The sequence below is a fragment of the Squalius cephalus genome, assembly GCF_949319135.1.
Source record: "Squalius cephalus genome assembly, chromosome: 10".
NCBI classification, from domain to species: domain Eukaryota; kingdom Metazoa; phylum Chordata; class Actinopteri; order Cypriniformes; family Leuciscidae; genus Squalius; species Squalius cephalus.
In genome coordinates, this window is record NC_137131.1 from 7,382,327 (window position 1) to 7,397,198 (window position 14,872).

The window sequence follows — 14,872 nt, forward strand, 5'->3', positions numbered from 1 at the left end:
TTTAAACATTATCTGCATCTGCCGAGTTAGATATGTGGTTTGGTGAGCCGGGCCTTGTGTTAGTGGTGGTGGGTGGAGGGGCTGTAACTCAATCTTCTCACAAACATGTTTTGGTCATGCTTGAAGTACACTTTATCCTTTTGAAATGCTGTTTATTGGTGAAATTAATTAATGCAACAGTGTTCAATAAGCACTGCAGAACAAAGCATTTATCACAGGCTTTTTCATATGTACACAATGAAAAAATAACAAATTACATTATCAGTAAAATAAAGAGGAACTCAGCTTATTTTTGCCTCTGTATAAAAAGAAAATATATTTATAAAATGCTACTGTGACCTTTTACAACTTTTGCCCATTTGAAGCCTTTGTATAGAGTGGTCATAGCCAGAGAACTTTGAGGATTGGTGATGCCATTGTTTGAGGTGATATATTCAGCAATATAAAAACACCATAAACTCAACCAGAATTCATCTAAAGTAACAGTCAAAGCGACACATTTCTCAAATCCATTTCAGTAGTTATAAATTGCTTCACGAGTGACTTCATTCCAGTGCGTCATACGTACCTAAAGAGGTGGCTAAAAGCTTTATTTTTTTCACACATATGCACACAACTAGGAGATATAATTATTGCTGAAACATTTCTGACAGTACATAATACTTTATCACATCTTGAGTCATGATAGGAAAGATTTGGTAGGAGAATAGTCTTGCATAAATTAGAGTCCTGAGATTTGGGGTAGAACATAAATGTTTAAAGGTTGTATGCCTGCCGGATGTTAAGCGTGTCTTTCATCATCAGGTCTCGGAGTCTCCACAATGCGTCTGCCATTGTAGTGTGAGCACCCTTGCTTTTCAGCCAGTGAGTAGGGAGACGGCTCTCCTGCTCTCTGGTGAGCCGGCAGTCTTTTCTTTGTGCTGAAGGAATGATATTCAGAAAGAATCATTCAAAGTTGCTTTGGCTATAACATCACAGAAGTCATTTACAAAAGACTTACAGCCAATTTAAATCTAACAGTCAAAGAAAATGATAATTTAAATGAACTAATTATGAATGGTTTTGCTACAAGACACCAACATTATATGAGGAAAAATATTACAAAAGTGTGGCATAGGGAAAAGGGGAAAAAATTAAACCATACATAAGTAATTTCTTTAACAATGCCAATTCTTTTGTAAGGCACAATATATAATTTCCATTCTAACTTGATATACAATGCCAAAGAATTCAGTAAAACAATAAAATTGCTAAATAACGATTAAAATGTAATTTATTCCTGTGATGGCAAAGCTGATTACTCCAGTCTTCAGTGTCACATGATCCTTCAGAAATCATTCTAATATGCTGCTAAAGAAATGCTTATCAATGCTGAAAACAGTTGTGCTGTTTAATATTTTCGTGCAAATTTCTTCAGGATTCTAGATGAATAGAAAGTTCAAAAGAACAGCATTTATTTGAAATAGGAATCCTTTGTAACATTATGAATGTTTATTATAATGTAATTACAATTAGAATACATTTAATGCATCCTGGCTGAGTAAAACTATTATTATTTAAAAAAATAAAACAACTCTCGAATTTCTACACACATGATTTTTACCTTTAAGGCTCTGGTCCCACTTGCTAATGGTGGAGGATTCAGCGCTGAGGCCCTCGATGTACTTCAGATAAGCCTCTGAATGCAGAAGACGCTGGGGTTTTGGAGGTGGGGCGACAAACATAGGTGGGGTTGGATGCTGGCCTGGTTGACCTTGACCTGGATATGGTGGTGGAGCTTGTTGCCCTGGCCCATATCCACCCATCTGAAAGGTCAAAGAGAAAAGTAAAGGCAGAAGTCCTATTCGGACGGGACTAGTTTTCAAGGAGGTCGTTAGAGAAATGTTTCACAGACGTACGATTTTAATCCCATCCGAATCTCCCAAGTGTGTGTTTTTCTCACACAACCTCTGTAAAAATACCAGGACAAATTACCTACTGTTTTTCGGCAAACTCAACGCCCGTCCGAATGCGAATGTCTGTGATTGCTCAAGTTGTATTACCCTAATGCTTCTCCTCATGTTTTTTTTTACCTTCCTGAGCTACCGTTTGCGCAACAATCTTCGGCATGCTTTAGTTTGGTTTCAATATGGATGGTATTCGACGGAAAAATAATATATACAATTAATAAATAGAGCCAAATCACTCGCACTTCTGTCCTAAACATGGAGATGTTAGTCCCGCCTGAATCGGTAAATGAAATCACAGACGCTGAATGATAACTTGTAACTCAATAAATAAATTGTAACTCAAACGTTGTTTAGAAAACTCGTCCCAAACTGCATCTGCTTTAGTGTCACTAGTGAAAGCTGCATAAATATATTCTTTACCTGCATGCCATAATGATTTCCAGGACCAGGACTTCCAGCCATACCGTTCATTCCTGGACCCATCACTCCTGAGAAGGAAACAGTCTTTAATATAGAAATGCTGTTATGACTGCACGTAACTTTACATTTTAACATCAATGAATAAGGTTGCAAATAATGTGCACTGATTGAATTAATTATATTAGGAATTATATAATAAATTAAATAATATTGTTTTTACTAGTTACATTTTCCCCAAACAAATGGTGTTTCTAAAAAACAAAGATTCAGAGAGAAATGGAGGTGACAAATCTTGTGTAAAGAAAAAGTGAGACATTGAGGGAAAAATCATTAGCATGTTAGTGGTGTTGTGTGAATATTCCCACCCTATGAATTGGATATAACTAAAATTAGATCATGCAGAAACACTGTTATGCTCAGTATAACTAGATAATATCTAAGTTGCCTTGCTGTCTAGGCAGCTCACTGGTTTTTGGAACAAAGCCATGAGTTCAAACCAAGATAAACCCAGATTTCCTATTTTTCAATTTGGATTGGAGCTGGTCAGAAGATCTTCAGGTGGGATTTCTGACTAATCGGGGTGCTTCTTACCCGGATGGGGCATACCAGGGTACCCGGCCATGCCTGGTAGAAGGAAGTGCTGGGAAGGCAGCTGGGGCACCCCCATGGGATGAGGTGGTGTGCCACCCATGCCCATCATGCCGTCAGAAGGACCTTGCATAGGCATGTAGGGCGGGCCATAATTTCCCATCATGCCTTGGGTGAGGAGATAGCACAAAAAAAAATCCATGCATTGATGACATGCAGCCGACTAAAACGTCATGCAACTATAAAATAATTAACATCAATGTTGAAGAAAGAGTTTTACAAGTGTGAATATTTAACCCCCGGTTTCACATCCTAGGCTTATAGTGCCAGACTAAAATGCATGTTTGGGCCGTTTTAACTGAGAGCAACTTGCTCTGACATATCTTAAAATATGTCAGTGCCATTGCTTTGTCTCAAGATACACACCAGTAATGTTTTTTCTAAGGCATGTTTATAAAAGCTACTTAAATATCCTAATTGAACTAAAGCCTAATCCTGGCTTAATCTAAGCCCTGTTTGTGAAACCAGGCCTAAATCTGGTTAATTCAGCCTTGTTAAAAAAAGAGCTCTACATGTTTACTGGTTAATAAAAAAAGGTTGTCATGCAAAAAGAGAAAAGAACGTGGCAATACTCAAAAACAAAAGACAAAAAAAAAAAAAGACATTTAATAAAATTAACTAAATCAGAATTAATAGGGCACATCGCTGGTATGGAGAAGATAGTGACATGATTGATGAGTTGAGGTATTAGATTCAAATGGACGAGAATTGTTGGAGGGTGCCCGGACGCTGCATCTGTCTCTTTCAGCAAAGGTGGGGAGATTTGGCGTTACCTGGCACAGGTGGCATGGCCTGGTTAAGCATCCCCATAGCGCTTGGGGGAGGCACCACTCCCATCATTGTGCCGACTGGGGTACCTGCTCTTGGGGAAGCCTGCTGCTGCTGCTGCTGATGTTGCTGCTGAAGGACCCTCTCCCGTTCCTGCTGCTCTACCAGTTTAGCTGCTCGTTCTGGAAAAACATTGATAACTGGATTACAGATTCTTCGGTATACGTAATGTTGTCCATAAGATAAACAGTTGCCATATACAAAGCATTATGCAAATAGAAGAAAACAAAAACACACCAAGTTACCATAGCTAGCTACTCGTACATTTTTTGGGGGCAAATTAAATATCAAGCTGCTGGCTGTTTTTAAGAAAGAAAAATAATCATATTTAAAATCTGAAAAGAAATGTCAGACATGGACACATGGAAAAATCAAATGCATCTCTTATATTGCGACAGAATTGGTTGCATTCATTGCAATGATTTGTAAAAATTGCTTTGAGTATGACAGGATACTTATCTTAATAGAAATTAGTAACTATGGTAACAACGGACTAGTGCAACCTCTCAAAAAGTGTTGAGGATGTACCTTCATATTCCACCTTCTTAGTAGCTTCCAGGTTCCTCCATTCTGTGCCCACCAGTCGGCTCAGCTCTCCAAAGGAGAAATCAGGGTGACGAGCCTTTATAATAGACCTAACTTCACTGCTAAACAAGATGTAGCCACTCATGTTGATCTTGCGCTTGGCTCCTTCCTTTTTGGACATACCCTTTATCTTTGGCGTGGACTGTGCATAGTAAGCAGGGGTGTAAAGAAAATGACAGCTACTGTTAAAAATATGAAATATGGGGAATAAAAGTTGAGCCTGATCATCTTAAAATTAGACAGTTGAAGAACTTGAATTTGAATAAAGGATAAGAGTCAATAAATAACTACCAGGAAAAAACAGACAGCAATCACAATATCTACAATATTAAAGAGCATCGATTCATGTTTACTTATTTTCATGTTTAACTTGGTTAAGGCAATTTTGTAAAAACATTTATGTGATGCATCCATAATCGGAAAATGGTTAATATCGTCAAACTGGACAGTGTGTGCAAAGGCTGATTTCTAGGGAGTATGAAGTACCTGTGGTGGTGTATAAGGCATATCCATGTCACTTGTTGCGGATGCCTGACTGGGTGGCATTGAGGGCGTCACTGCTGCTTCATCATCATCTTCATCCAGGTCGTCCATATCTTCATCCAGATCCTCCATGTCTGCAAACTTAGCTTCTAGCTCCTCAATCTTCTTATCCAGCAGGGGAGATGGCACCTTCTGAGGCACGATGGGTTTCCTGAAAATTAATTTAAAGCAACAGTTAGTAAATAAAACAATCAATGATTTTTACTAACAGCAATAAGACATACTAAAAAACTCTTAAATAACCTATTCATATTCTATAAACACACTCTGGCTGTGTGATACTTCCCACTGAAACAAAGGAAGGAAAGTAAAATGCACCTAAAGTAGAAGATCTCATCATCAACCACTTTGGCTGAGATGGAGAAACGTTTAAGTGCTTTAAACTTCTTCATCTGCTTTTCACTCTCAATGTAACGACTCTCAAACAGGAGCACGTCTTCCTCTGGACATTCAGTTGGCCTGCAGGACAGGAAGTCCTTAAAAGAAGAGACCACACATTTCCCTGTGAAAAAAGACAAAGATTAAAAACTTGGTCTATAGTAAGTTTTCTATTCTAAGAATTTTCTGAGAAAAGGTAGGGAACAAAGGAATTAATATTAAAATGTTCAAGCACTTAATCACCAGTATAAATCCTATTTGTAAGCAAGCACAGTCATATGATAAAACAAGTGTCAACATGATAAATTTGCTCCTGAAACTGCTATCATTTATTTCACTTGGGTGTTTTTTGTTCTTTTTTCAAGGCAAGCGACCCTTCACTGCTTCAATTATGAATTCAGGGTTCTGAGGTGGCTAGTCTTATACCATAAAATCACAGCAGACATCCACAAGAAGTAGGTCTTAATTGTATTTTTAGTGTCTTTGTGAAATAAAAAGTCTCTCAGTATGATAATGATCCCAGAGGCACCAGCATGTGACAATAATGGTTGGCAAAATGCCTTTATCACAGCTTGAACACCCACAGTTTGGTGGGCTATGGGTTGTGGATGGACAACAATCTGATAAATATAAAACTAGGATTTCATTGCATTTACAATAAATTCATTCACATGGCACCCATACCCAAGATGCAGGTCATAGGACATGACTCCTCCAGATTGCTGAGGAACACCTCACGTTTGTAGAACATCTTTGTTGGCTCATGTTCTGTTTCCTCAGGGTGGATGAAGATGGGTCCAAAGAAGAATGCTGCTCCATCCCGCAGCCACATCTTCTCGATCCTGTCCATGTAAACCATAACAACTCAGACTATTGCTGTACACTTACATTACTGTCAAAGCTTTCTGGTTAATGAGAACTTTGGGTAAAATAAGCATGATTTTGCCCACCTGCCAACTCGTGCTCGCACCAGTCCATGAGAACGTATGTAGACACAGTCACCCACTTTAAGCCACATGTCATTGTAGTGGAGCTGTTCAAAGTACTGGCAACCCGGCTCCCCATTGGCCACTTCAACTGGAACATCTTCTCGCTCCTGTGGAGAGTAAGTAAAAAAAAAAAAATTACATGCTAAATCAATTTAAATAAGAATTAAATAAGAACTGTACTCAAAATCAATCATTCATACCTTCTCGATGAAGCCACCACTCTCTCCATCAGGAAGAGCAGCCACTTTATCTTTTGCACTGACAAACATGGACGCAACTCTGACTACAGGTAAAGGAACCTCCCGAGAGACTAGTTTGACAGAGTTTGACGGCATTGACCATATCTTGATCTTCTTAAAGGTTTTGGTCCTGGCAGTGTAGCGGGATTCACAGACATAGACGTCTTCAGGTTTAAAGCCTTCTGGTTGCAACTTGAAATACTCCTAAAAAAAATCCCACATTCAACAGACTTAAACGCACAATACTTTAAGAGCCTGAGAGCCTCTTGTGGCTTATGGCTGTATTTTGGGAACCTCTTGGTCATATAGGCCTGGTTCCAAAGACATGGCTTAGATTAAGCCAGGATTTGGCCTTAGTTCAATTAGGACAACTAACTTTTATACATACATGCCTTAGAAAAAAACATTGCTGGTTTGTATCTTGAGACAAAACAATGGCACTGACATATTTTAAGAAATGTCAGCACAAGTTGCTTTCAGTTAAAATGCATTTTAGTCTGGGACTAGGCTTAAGTTTTGTCTATGAAACTGTGAGATAAACTTATTAATTAATCCATCTAAAACATATTTTGAATGTGGCTCGTTACTCACCTTTACAAATAACACAACGCATTTCCCCAAGATCTTGCTGAAAGGCACACGGCTGTAATAGTCGCTCTTAAATACCTCCTTTTCCAGGAACTTACGAGTGGCCAGATGAAAAGTTTCTCCTGGACGATAAAACCAACATCCATACATCCACTGCTCACCTGCAGAAAACAAACACATCCAAATGTTAATGCAAAAAAATGGATGATTTAAAAGAAATATATAATTATGAGTTTGACAGCGAGTTTTGACATAAGTTCACAGCAAATGGAGGTGATACATCAGTAAAAAATAAAGAAATAGAGAATTAGCAAGGAGCAGCAATTAAAGAAAAAGTGAAGATGTGCACACCAGCTTCATCCTTCCAGAGTTTCTCAATGCAGACAATGTGGGGCTGCAAATTTGCTTCTGAAGGCTGAACATATACACAATCTCCCACGCTGTAGGTGTTGTTCTCAAAACTGCAGTCCTGACTATATGAGCTTTGAGGACCTGACGGCCACTGGCTTCCTGCAGGACCCTCTACTTTGTCCTCATCTGGAAGAGCTAAAATCATAAAAGCAAAGTACACATTAGAACACTTCTATATTTGGGAGTAATTTTAGCAGCAAGACTTTAAAAGGTATCCTGGGGTGTTACATGCATAACTAATGCTAGAAGCAATTTTGGAAACCTTTTTTGTCTTCCTCCTGTTTCAGTCGGTCTTCCTCAATTTCTTGGGGCAGTTTCTCTCGCTTCTCTTGATCTATGTCGGAATGCAGATGTTTGGATGTGTAGCTCAGTGCTGGGGTAAGCAAGAGTTCTCCATTCTTGCATAGCTCGTCACGGATCTTCACAAAGAAATAATGCAACTCCACAGAATCCTCAAAGATCTCAGAATCGGTCCTGATAACACACAATAGCTGTTATGAATTCTCAGATTACCTTTTCAAAGTTCAATTCATGTTGACTCTAACATCAAACTTCACACTGTTAGACAAAAATGGAGCTTAAAGGAATTATTCATGAAGATATTCTCATGTAGCCTACTCATTCTCATGTCATTCCAAACACATATCTTTTTTTCCATGGAACATGAACGGAGAAATTTAACAGAATGTCCAGGCAACGGTTTTCCACACAATGAACTTTTGAAAATGAACAAACAGCTCATAACGATGGTCCAATATGACTTACTGCTGAATTGAGGAGTGATGTTTGAGAAACATACGACGCAAGGGAAGATTTTCACCAAACACAAAGCTAGCTATCGCATGGCTTCAAAAACTTGGCACATAGCCAACAAGTCATATGGAGCCTTTTTTTGACACTTAGGTGTTTTTAGTCATTTTTAAAGCCTAACCCCATTCCCTTTCAGTTTATAAAAATCAGCATACTTCCATAATTCCACAGAAAGAAAGATATTTGTACAATTTAAGACTGAGTGAATCAGGACAGAGTCGTTTTTATAATGATGACAAGAAAAGCTGATCTTCACACTCTTCACTGCTTACCTGTTGAGACGTCTTGCTTTCTCCAGTACCTCAAACACATGCTCCTGGAACACGTCCAGTCTCCTGTAGCGGCCGCGATCCACATTATTACGAATAATCTCTAGATTGAGGGGTGGGTCCTCTGGGTTAGCGGGGTCAATGGCGGGAACTTCCGCCAAAGAGTCACTATAGCAGCGGCCCTCATCATCCTGGTGCCCCATCATTGAAACGAAGAGGTTACGGATGAGCTCACGCACGAGAGAGGCAACTGACAAACCACCCAGACCACCTTCATCTCCATCCTCTTCATCCTCAATCCGGCGACGGGCTTCCAGAAAGGCTCGATGGAGCAGCAGAGCATCACGGTATATTAAAGATTCAGGCTCATTGTAGGTGCAGGCGTTGTTGAACATAAGGATGAAATCTTCTGCCAGTGAGTCGATGTCTTGGTAGCGCCCCTGTACCATGTAGCTTCGTATACGCTCCATGTCAATGGGACGCTTAATGGCAGCATAATAGTCAGGCAGCTCAGAACGTGATGGCAGACGCAGGAAAACGGCGCTGAGACGCCGACCGCGATTGTCTGTAAAATTGCGCACGGCTTCGTAGAGATCAGAAAGCTTCTGCTGGAGTGGTGTTGTCTGTGTACGAGCCTTTTTAGGGGAGGCTGCAACTCCACTACGGCCTAAAAAAAGAGAGGCATTTGTTAAATCTAATATTTGTGTCTCTATTAGTGTATTTGTATTTAAGTGTATTTTTGCCCCCCAAAAAAACATACGAAGCTTGAGTTTGGGAGAGCCAACGTCATCTTCCTCTGGGGGAGGGCCGAGCTCTTTCTGTTTATCCTTAACAACTTTCTCCAAGATATTTGCATCATTATAAACCTGTGGGTAAAAAAAAAAAAGTAATGACAAACATAAACTTCAAATTATTAGGTCTATTAGATTTTAAGACTATATTTGGGTTTGAACCCGTGAGTTAATGACACAATATTATTTTTTGGATTAACTCTTCCTTTAACACCTCCGTAAGTCTCATTCTTATCGTAGTGAAGTAGTTACAATTTTTTTTAAGTTTTAGAAATAAGTAAAAAAGTGAATTTTCAGCAACATTACTATAGTCTTCAGTGTCACATGATCCTTCAGAAATCATTCTAATATGCTGATTTGGTGCTTAAACATTAACATTTACTTAAACATTCTTTCATGAAAAAAATCTTATGGACCCCAAACTTTTGATCGATTGTGCATTTTAACTTTAAAGTTGATTTAATAAAGTTGAAAAGCATTCAGTTTGAGTAGTCACAATGCCCACCTGAGATCCCTCTTCATTATAGTGGCGGGCATTGCGAAACATAAGCTTCATGTCATCCATAAGTGCATCCTCATTGTTATAACGCTCAGTGCGGATATTGTTCTCGATAGTACGCAGGTCCATTGGATCTTGGATGATCTGGTAGTAGTCTGGGTAGTCCTTCTTAGAGGGTTTCACCATGAAGAGATCACAGAGGCGCCGTCCACTGCCTACCTCACGTGCTTCAGTCACTGCAGAATACAGAGTCTTCATTCGGTTTTTCTTGGTGTTCTTCTTGTGGCTGTTAGGATCAGATTATGTCAGCAAAAAGTAAGAATGTCAAAAGGATTTTTCATTACTGATTGCAAGTCATATTCATGAAAATAATGCAAGTGATGTCGTCAACAACAACAACAACAAAAATCACCTTTTCCTTTTGCTACTTCCTACGTCAGAATTTGCAGTAGAGACATCTCCTTCATCATCATCTCGATGCTCTCTTTTCTTTTGCTAGAACACAAATTAAAACCAAAGAATTAACCCTCATTTTATCATTCCTCAGTTAGCCCATTTGGCTATGGAACAGAACTGTAAGTATATCAAAGCAGACTGACCTGAATTATTTGCTGTAACCTATGAGCACGTTTATATATTGTGGAGTTGGGCATGTTGTAGCGTTTAGCATTCTCAAGCATGAGTGTAAGGTCAGCCTCAATCTGCTCAACTCCATCATAATCTCCATTCTTCATTTTATCCCTTTAAGAAATGTAAAACATGGAAAGAGTGTGTAAAGTAAACTTGACTTTTTTAACCTTTAAGATTAAAATAATCAGATATTCATGCGTGTTATCCACACCTGATCTGTTGTAGGGAGATGGGGTTTTTGATCTGATGGTAGTAGTCTGGGTATTCCCTTCTTACTGGGAGCTGGAGGAACGGTTCAGCTAGAAGCTTCCCCTGAACGCTTCGTGCTCCTCGCACTGACTGGTACAACTGGAGGATTGGGTCACCAGCACTCAGACCACAATCAGCCTCCGTTTCTCCAGTGTCAAAACGCACAGTGCCTGAGACAGAGTATAAGGACAGACAAAGGTACTTCAAAGAACAATCATTCAAAAGCGGACCATGCCAATGTATTTTTGCATAAGTAGAGTTGGCAGGCTCTCTAAAATAGATTGCTATAGAGTAATCTTAGAAAATGGATGTCAAAGGGGAACTATGGATTGCAACCTGTGAGAATTGAGTCTTCATCACTTTCAGATCCAGCCTGAAGAGCCATAGTGATGGCAGACAGGCGGTCACCCTGAGCAGACCTCCGGTTTCTAGCAAAACACACAAAACGTGTTACAGACCAAAACATGCCTCTTCAAAACAACAAGCTTACGAAAAAAGGACATACCTGATACGGAGGCTGGATTTAGTGGGTTCAGCCTGTTCAATCTCGGTCTTTCTCTGGGAAAATACCTTCTTAATTGTGTTTGCATCCTTTAGAAAGATAGAAATGAGTGTGTTAAATAAAAATTAGCTCAATGTATGTGATGATAGATAACAAGGGTACACAAGAACACAAACCTTGAAAACTTGTGACCCTGGCTCATTGTAGGTTTTGGCATTTTTCGTCAAAAGATCAACGTCCTTGGCCATGGCACTGATGGATTTGTAATGTCCCGCCTACAACATTACAAAACATTACTATTATAAAGATGCCAAGAGGTTATAATCATTTTTAAACAAAGACTTTAAAATTTACATCATATTATTATTATTTATTACATACAATTATGACAGATATATTACATCAACAGCCTCTGACAGTAATGTCATGGTAGAAATTATTATACCAGCTCCAAATGTGCATATTTCCATTGCTATTGTGCGATAGAATGCTTTCAAAGCCTCAAATACCTGTATCCTCTGAGCCACAGTGCGCAGATCTATTGGATCTTTTATTACAGCATAGTAGTCTGGATAATGCTGGGAAGGAAGGAATGTGCAAAAGAAGAAATGAATCAATGTAAGTAAACTACATTCAACACCAAAGTGGAACTTAAGTCAGATTTGATTAAAGTTATAAACTAGATTATCCTTATTAAGCGAGTACACAAACTTGGGTCTCACCAATTTGGAGGGCAGTTTTTGGAAGAGCTCACTAACAAGCCTCCCTGAGGAATCAGTGCATGACACAATGGCCTCCAAGAGCTGCTCCAGTATGGCTTTAAGATAGCTTGGTGGTCTCTGTTGAGCAGACATACAGAGGGGAAAGAGATGATATCAGTCTGGATGTGCACAGAAATAAAACTACTAGCATCCACAAATAGGAAAAATCTTCACCTCCTCCTCCATGGAAGCACTTGGGTTCTCCACATCATCCCCTTCCTCATCATCATCGGCCTCCTCTCCTTCCCCTCCCTGTAGCAGTTCATTCTTGGTGGACAGGAAGACATTCAAAAGCCTAGCGGCAGCTCTATACTCTGCACTGTCAGCCTGTTGTAAGAGACCCACAGGTATATTAGCATTACAGAGTTGACGGTGGCTGTGATGCTGAACAGTTTTGCTCGTGGAATGCATCCATGGCTAATCAGCAGTCTATAATACTGGACAGACTGCACTGATTAATGTGTCAGAGACTTCAATATTAAATGCAAACCCACCTGATAGTAAGCTTTGGCATTATTAATAAGCAGGTGAAAGTCAGCTGAGAACTGCTCTACATCCTGGTATTCTTCAGCCCTGAGCTTCTGCTGTATCTTCATCATGTCTATGGGCTGACTCACCACTTCATAATAGTCAGGCTGATTCCTAAAACAAGAAATATAGGAAGAGAGGTTAAGGCGCACGTTACTTTCTATTGCATGCATTAAATCAGTATTATTTATTTCATCAGATTGTAAAATTCATTTTTAAAAAGAATTAAACAGAATAAAGTGTGATTACTACTTTAACTTTTTTATCTCTTTCTCTTTCCTTTTTTAACACCATGCCAGCTTCTATGATTATGTTCATGGTGAGAGCCACGTTTAGTTATTCAAACATAAAACTAAAGATGTTTAAGGTTCTCCAAAAAAAAACTTAAGACTAAATTTGGATTTACTTGGTTAAAAACCTTTTTAAAAGTATCAAAAGAAAAAGTTCCTCAAAGTTCCTCAAAGGGGAAGAAAATTTACAGTCCAGCAAAATATGTTTAATGGACAGTGGATTCTGACAATATAAACACTTTGGGACATTTTCTCCAGAAAAAAACACTATTTTGTGAAATGAAAAAATTGGGCCGGTGTTATTTTAGTATCAATGAGATTGCTTTTATTAACATTTGAAAATTAGTTTTGGTAACTTTGTTGTGTGGTCTTTGTCATTTTTGTTATTTATTTTCAATAGGTCTGAGAAATGTTGCCTTGGCAATTAGCTGAAAAAAAAACAAAACACTTATTTTACTTCAGTTAACATACATTTTACTTCAAGTAACGGAAATGTCTGTTCTGGTTTATGTTGACTACAATAACCCTGAATGCGATCAGATTCAGTTTTATGAATTTCCTCCAAAAAAAAAAAAAAAAAAAAAGTATAAAACATGTAGGTGTGTCCAGACATTTGACTGGCATTTGTATGTTCAAAGGCAAGGAATATACGCGTACCTCCTCTTTGGTGCACGAACAAAGAGCTCGCAGATCTGTCTGCCTTGGTCGTCTTTGTAATCTCTGACAGTGTTGTACAATTCATGGCACACAGCAATCTAAAGATGGGATACATTCAAAGTCACAAAAAAAAATTGTGATTTAAACTGTGTGCCAAAGCAAGCAGCGTGAATACACTAAACCCCATGCACTCACTTGATCAACAGAAGGAGTAGTGGAAGCTCTCCTCCTCTTCCATCCACTGACTGGGGTGGATGAGGTGGCATCGTCGAAGTCTCCTCCGCTGGCACTGCTGGAGGGAGAGGTGGCTCGTCTTCTCTTGGAGCCCATTGAAGCAGTACCTGTTTATGACCCAAACATCCTTTTAGACACAGGGCTTCCACCACTTTTGACTAATGAATGTTCATTCCTGATGGAGATCTTCAAAAAAATCATTTCGTGGAGAAGATTTCCATGTGTGTCAAGCCGTAGGCACCAATCGTTAGTATCTATCTATAAATTTACATGGTTATACTTTTTAGTGAGCACATGTCAACAGTAGGACCAAAAAACGTTCTGTCATTTGAATGTGGCAACTGTGAATTGCTCAAAGAGAATGGAATATTTTAGAGTAAGAAATATTTTCATGATTATAAAGATGCCATTTTTATATGCCACTACATAACTAACATTATTAACTGTAAATGTGTACCTCACCATGTATTATTTAGCAATACAAGATGTTGTTTACAATGTCTATACGAGCTACTAGTCATAAACAAACAACAGTTCACCTGCTTGAGGAAGGACAAAGAAAGGTTTGGGTATTAATTCATCACCCATATGCATTCTTTCATACCAGCTTTGAAGTCAGCCAATAACCGAAGCTATTATGCTTTGGACTATATGCATGTGCAGTGTTGTGTGGAATAGCATACTTAGCCGCGTGCTAATCTTCCGGTAAACAATCCCTAAACGCCAACAGCCAATCGACACTCCGTTTTTCAGTCAAACAAAAGAGCGGTCTCGAGGTGTGCTCCCGTACTCACTCACTTCTAAGCGCACTTGGGTTTCTTATATTAATCTTGCTGAAGTTAATTAATGCATTCGGGAACAAAAGGCTTTAGAAATACGCTGACCTACCCGTATTAAAATCGCTACTTTATTGGCGCAGTTAGGAATTATCCTTCAGTAGCAACAAAGTGGGCAACTGTTAGCTAGCAAGTAGGACAGCTAACAAAGTCCCGCCTCTTTCGTCATAAGAAACCGGAAGTGCTTTCAAGAAGCCCCTCCCCACTTCCGAAAATGTAGAACATTTTAAATAATGAA

General features: G+C 39.0%; 1 protein-coding gene across 7 annotated transcripts; it reads right to left on the bottom strand.

The window, feature by feature from the left end:
- Nucleotides 1-112: 112 nt before the first annotated feature.
- pbrm1l (polybromo 1, like) lies at nt 113-14,803 on the bottom strand. Of its 7 annotated transcripts, none has more exons than XM_079883852.1 (30): nt 14,687-14,803; nt 13,760-13,905; nt 13,565-13,662; nt 12,584-12,731; nt 12,264-12,416; nt 12,051-12,167; nt 11,838-11,906; nt 11,505-11,603; nt 11,332-11,417; nt 11,163-11,254; nt 10,789-10,996; nt 10,547-10,688; nt 10,360-10,442; nt 9,954-10,233; nt 9,418-9,523; nt 8,661-9,324; nt 7,841-8,052; nt 7,519-7,713; nt 7,171-7,328; nt 6,541-6,783; nt 6,302-6,447; nt 6,036-6,193; nt 5,292-5,475; nt 4,917-5,124; nt 4,374-4,572; nt 3,875-3,967; nt 2,961-3,125; nt 2,370-2,437; nt 1,604-1,805; nt 123-920 (listed from the first exon to the last, which is right to left on the bottom strand). In XM_079883852.1, exons 2-30 carry the CDS (start codon nt 13,892-13,894, stop codon nt 757-759), a joined length of 4,875 nt encoding a protein of 1,624 aa, XP_079739978.1. In that variant the 5' UTR covers nt 13,895-13,905; nt 14,687-14,803; the 3' UTR covers nt 123-756. The 7 variants fall into 7 exon arrangements, with proteins under 7 accessions (XP_079739980.1, XP_079739981.1, XP_079739979.1 ...); XM_079883851.1 differs by having other exon boundaries at nt 14,482-14,801; XM_079883850.1 differs by lacking the exon at nt 14,687-14,803 and adding an exon at nt 14,338-14,509.
- Nucleotides 14,804-14,872: the final 69 nt, after the last annotated feature.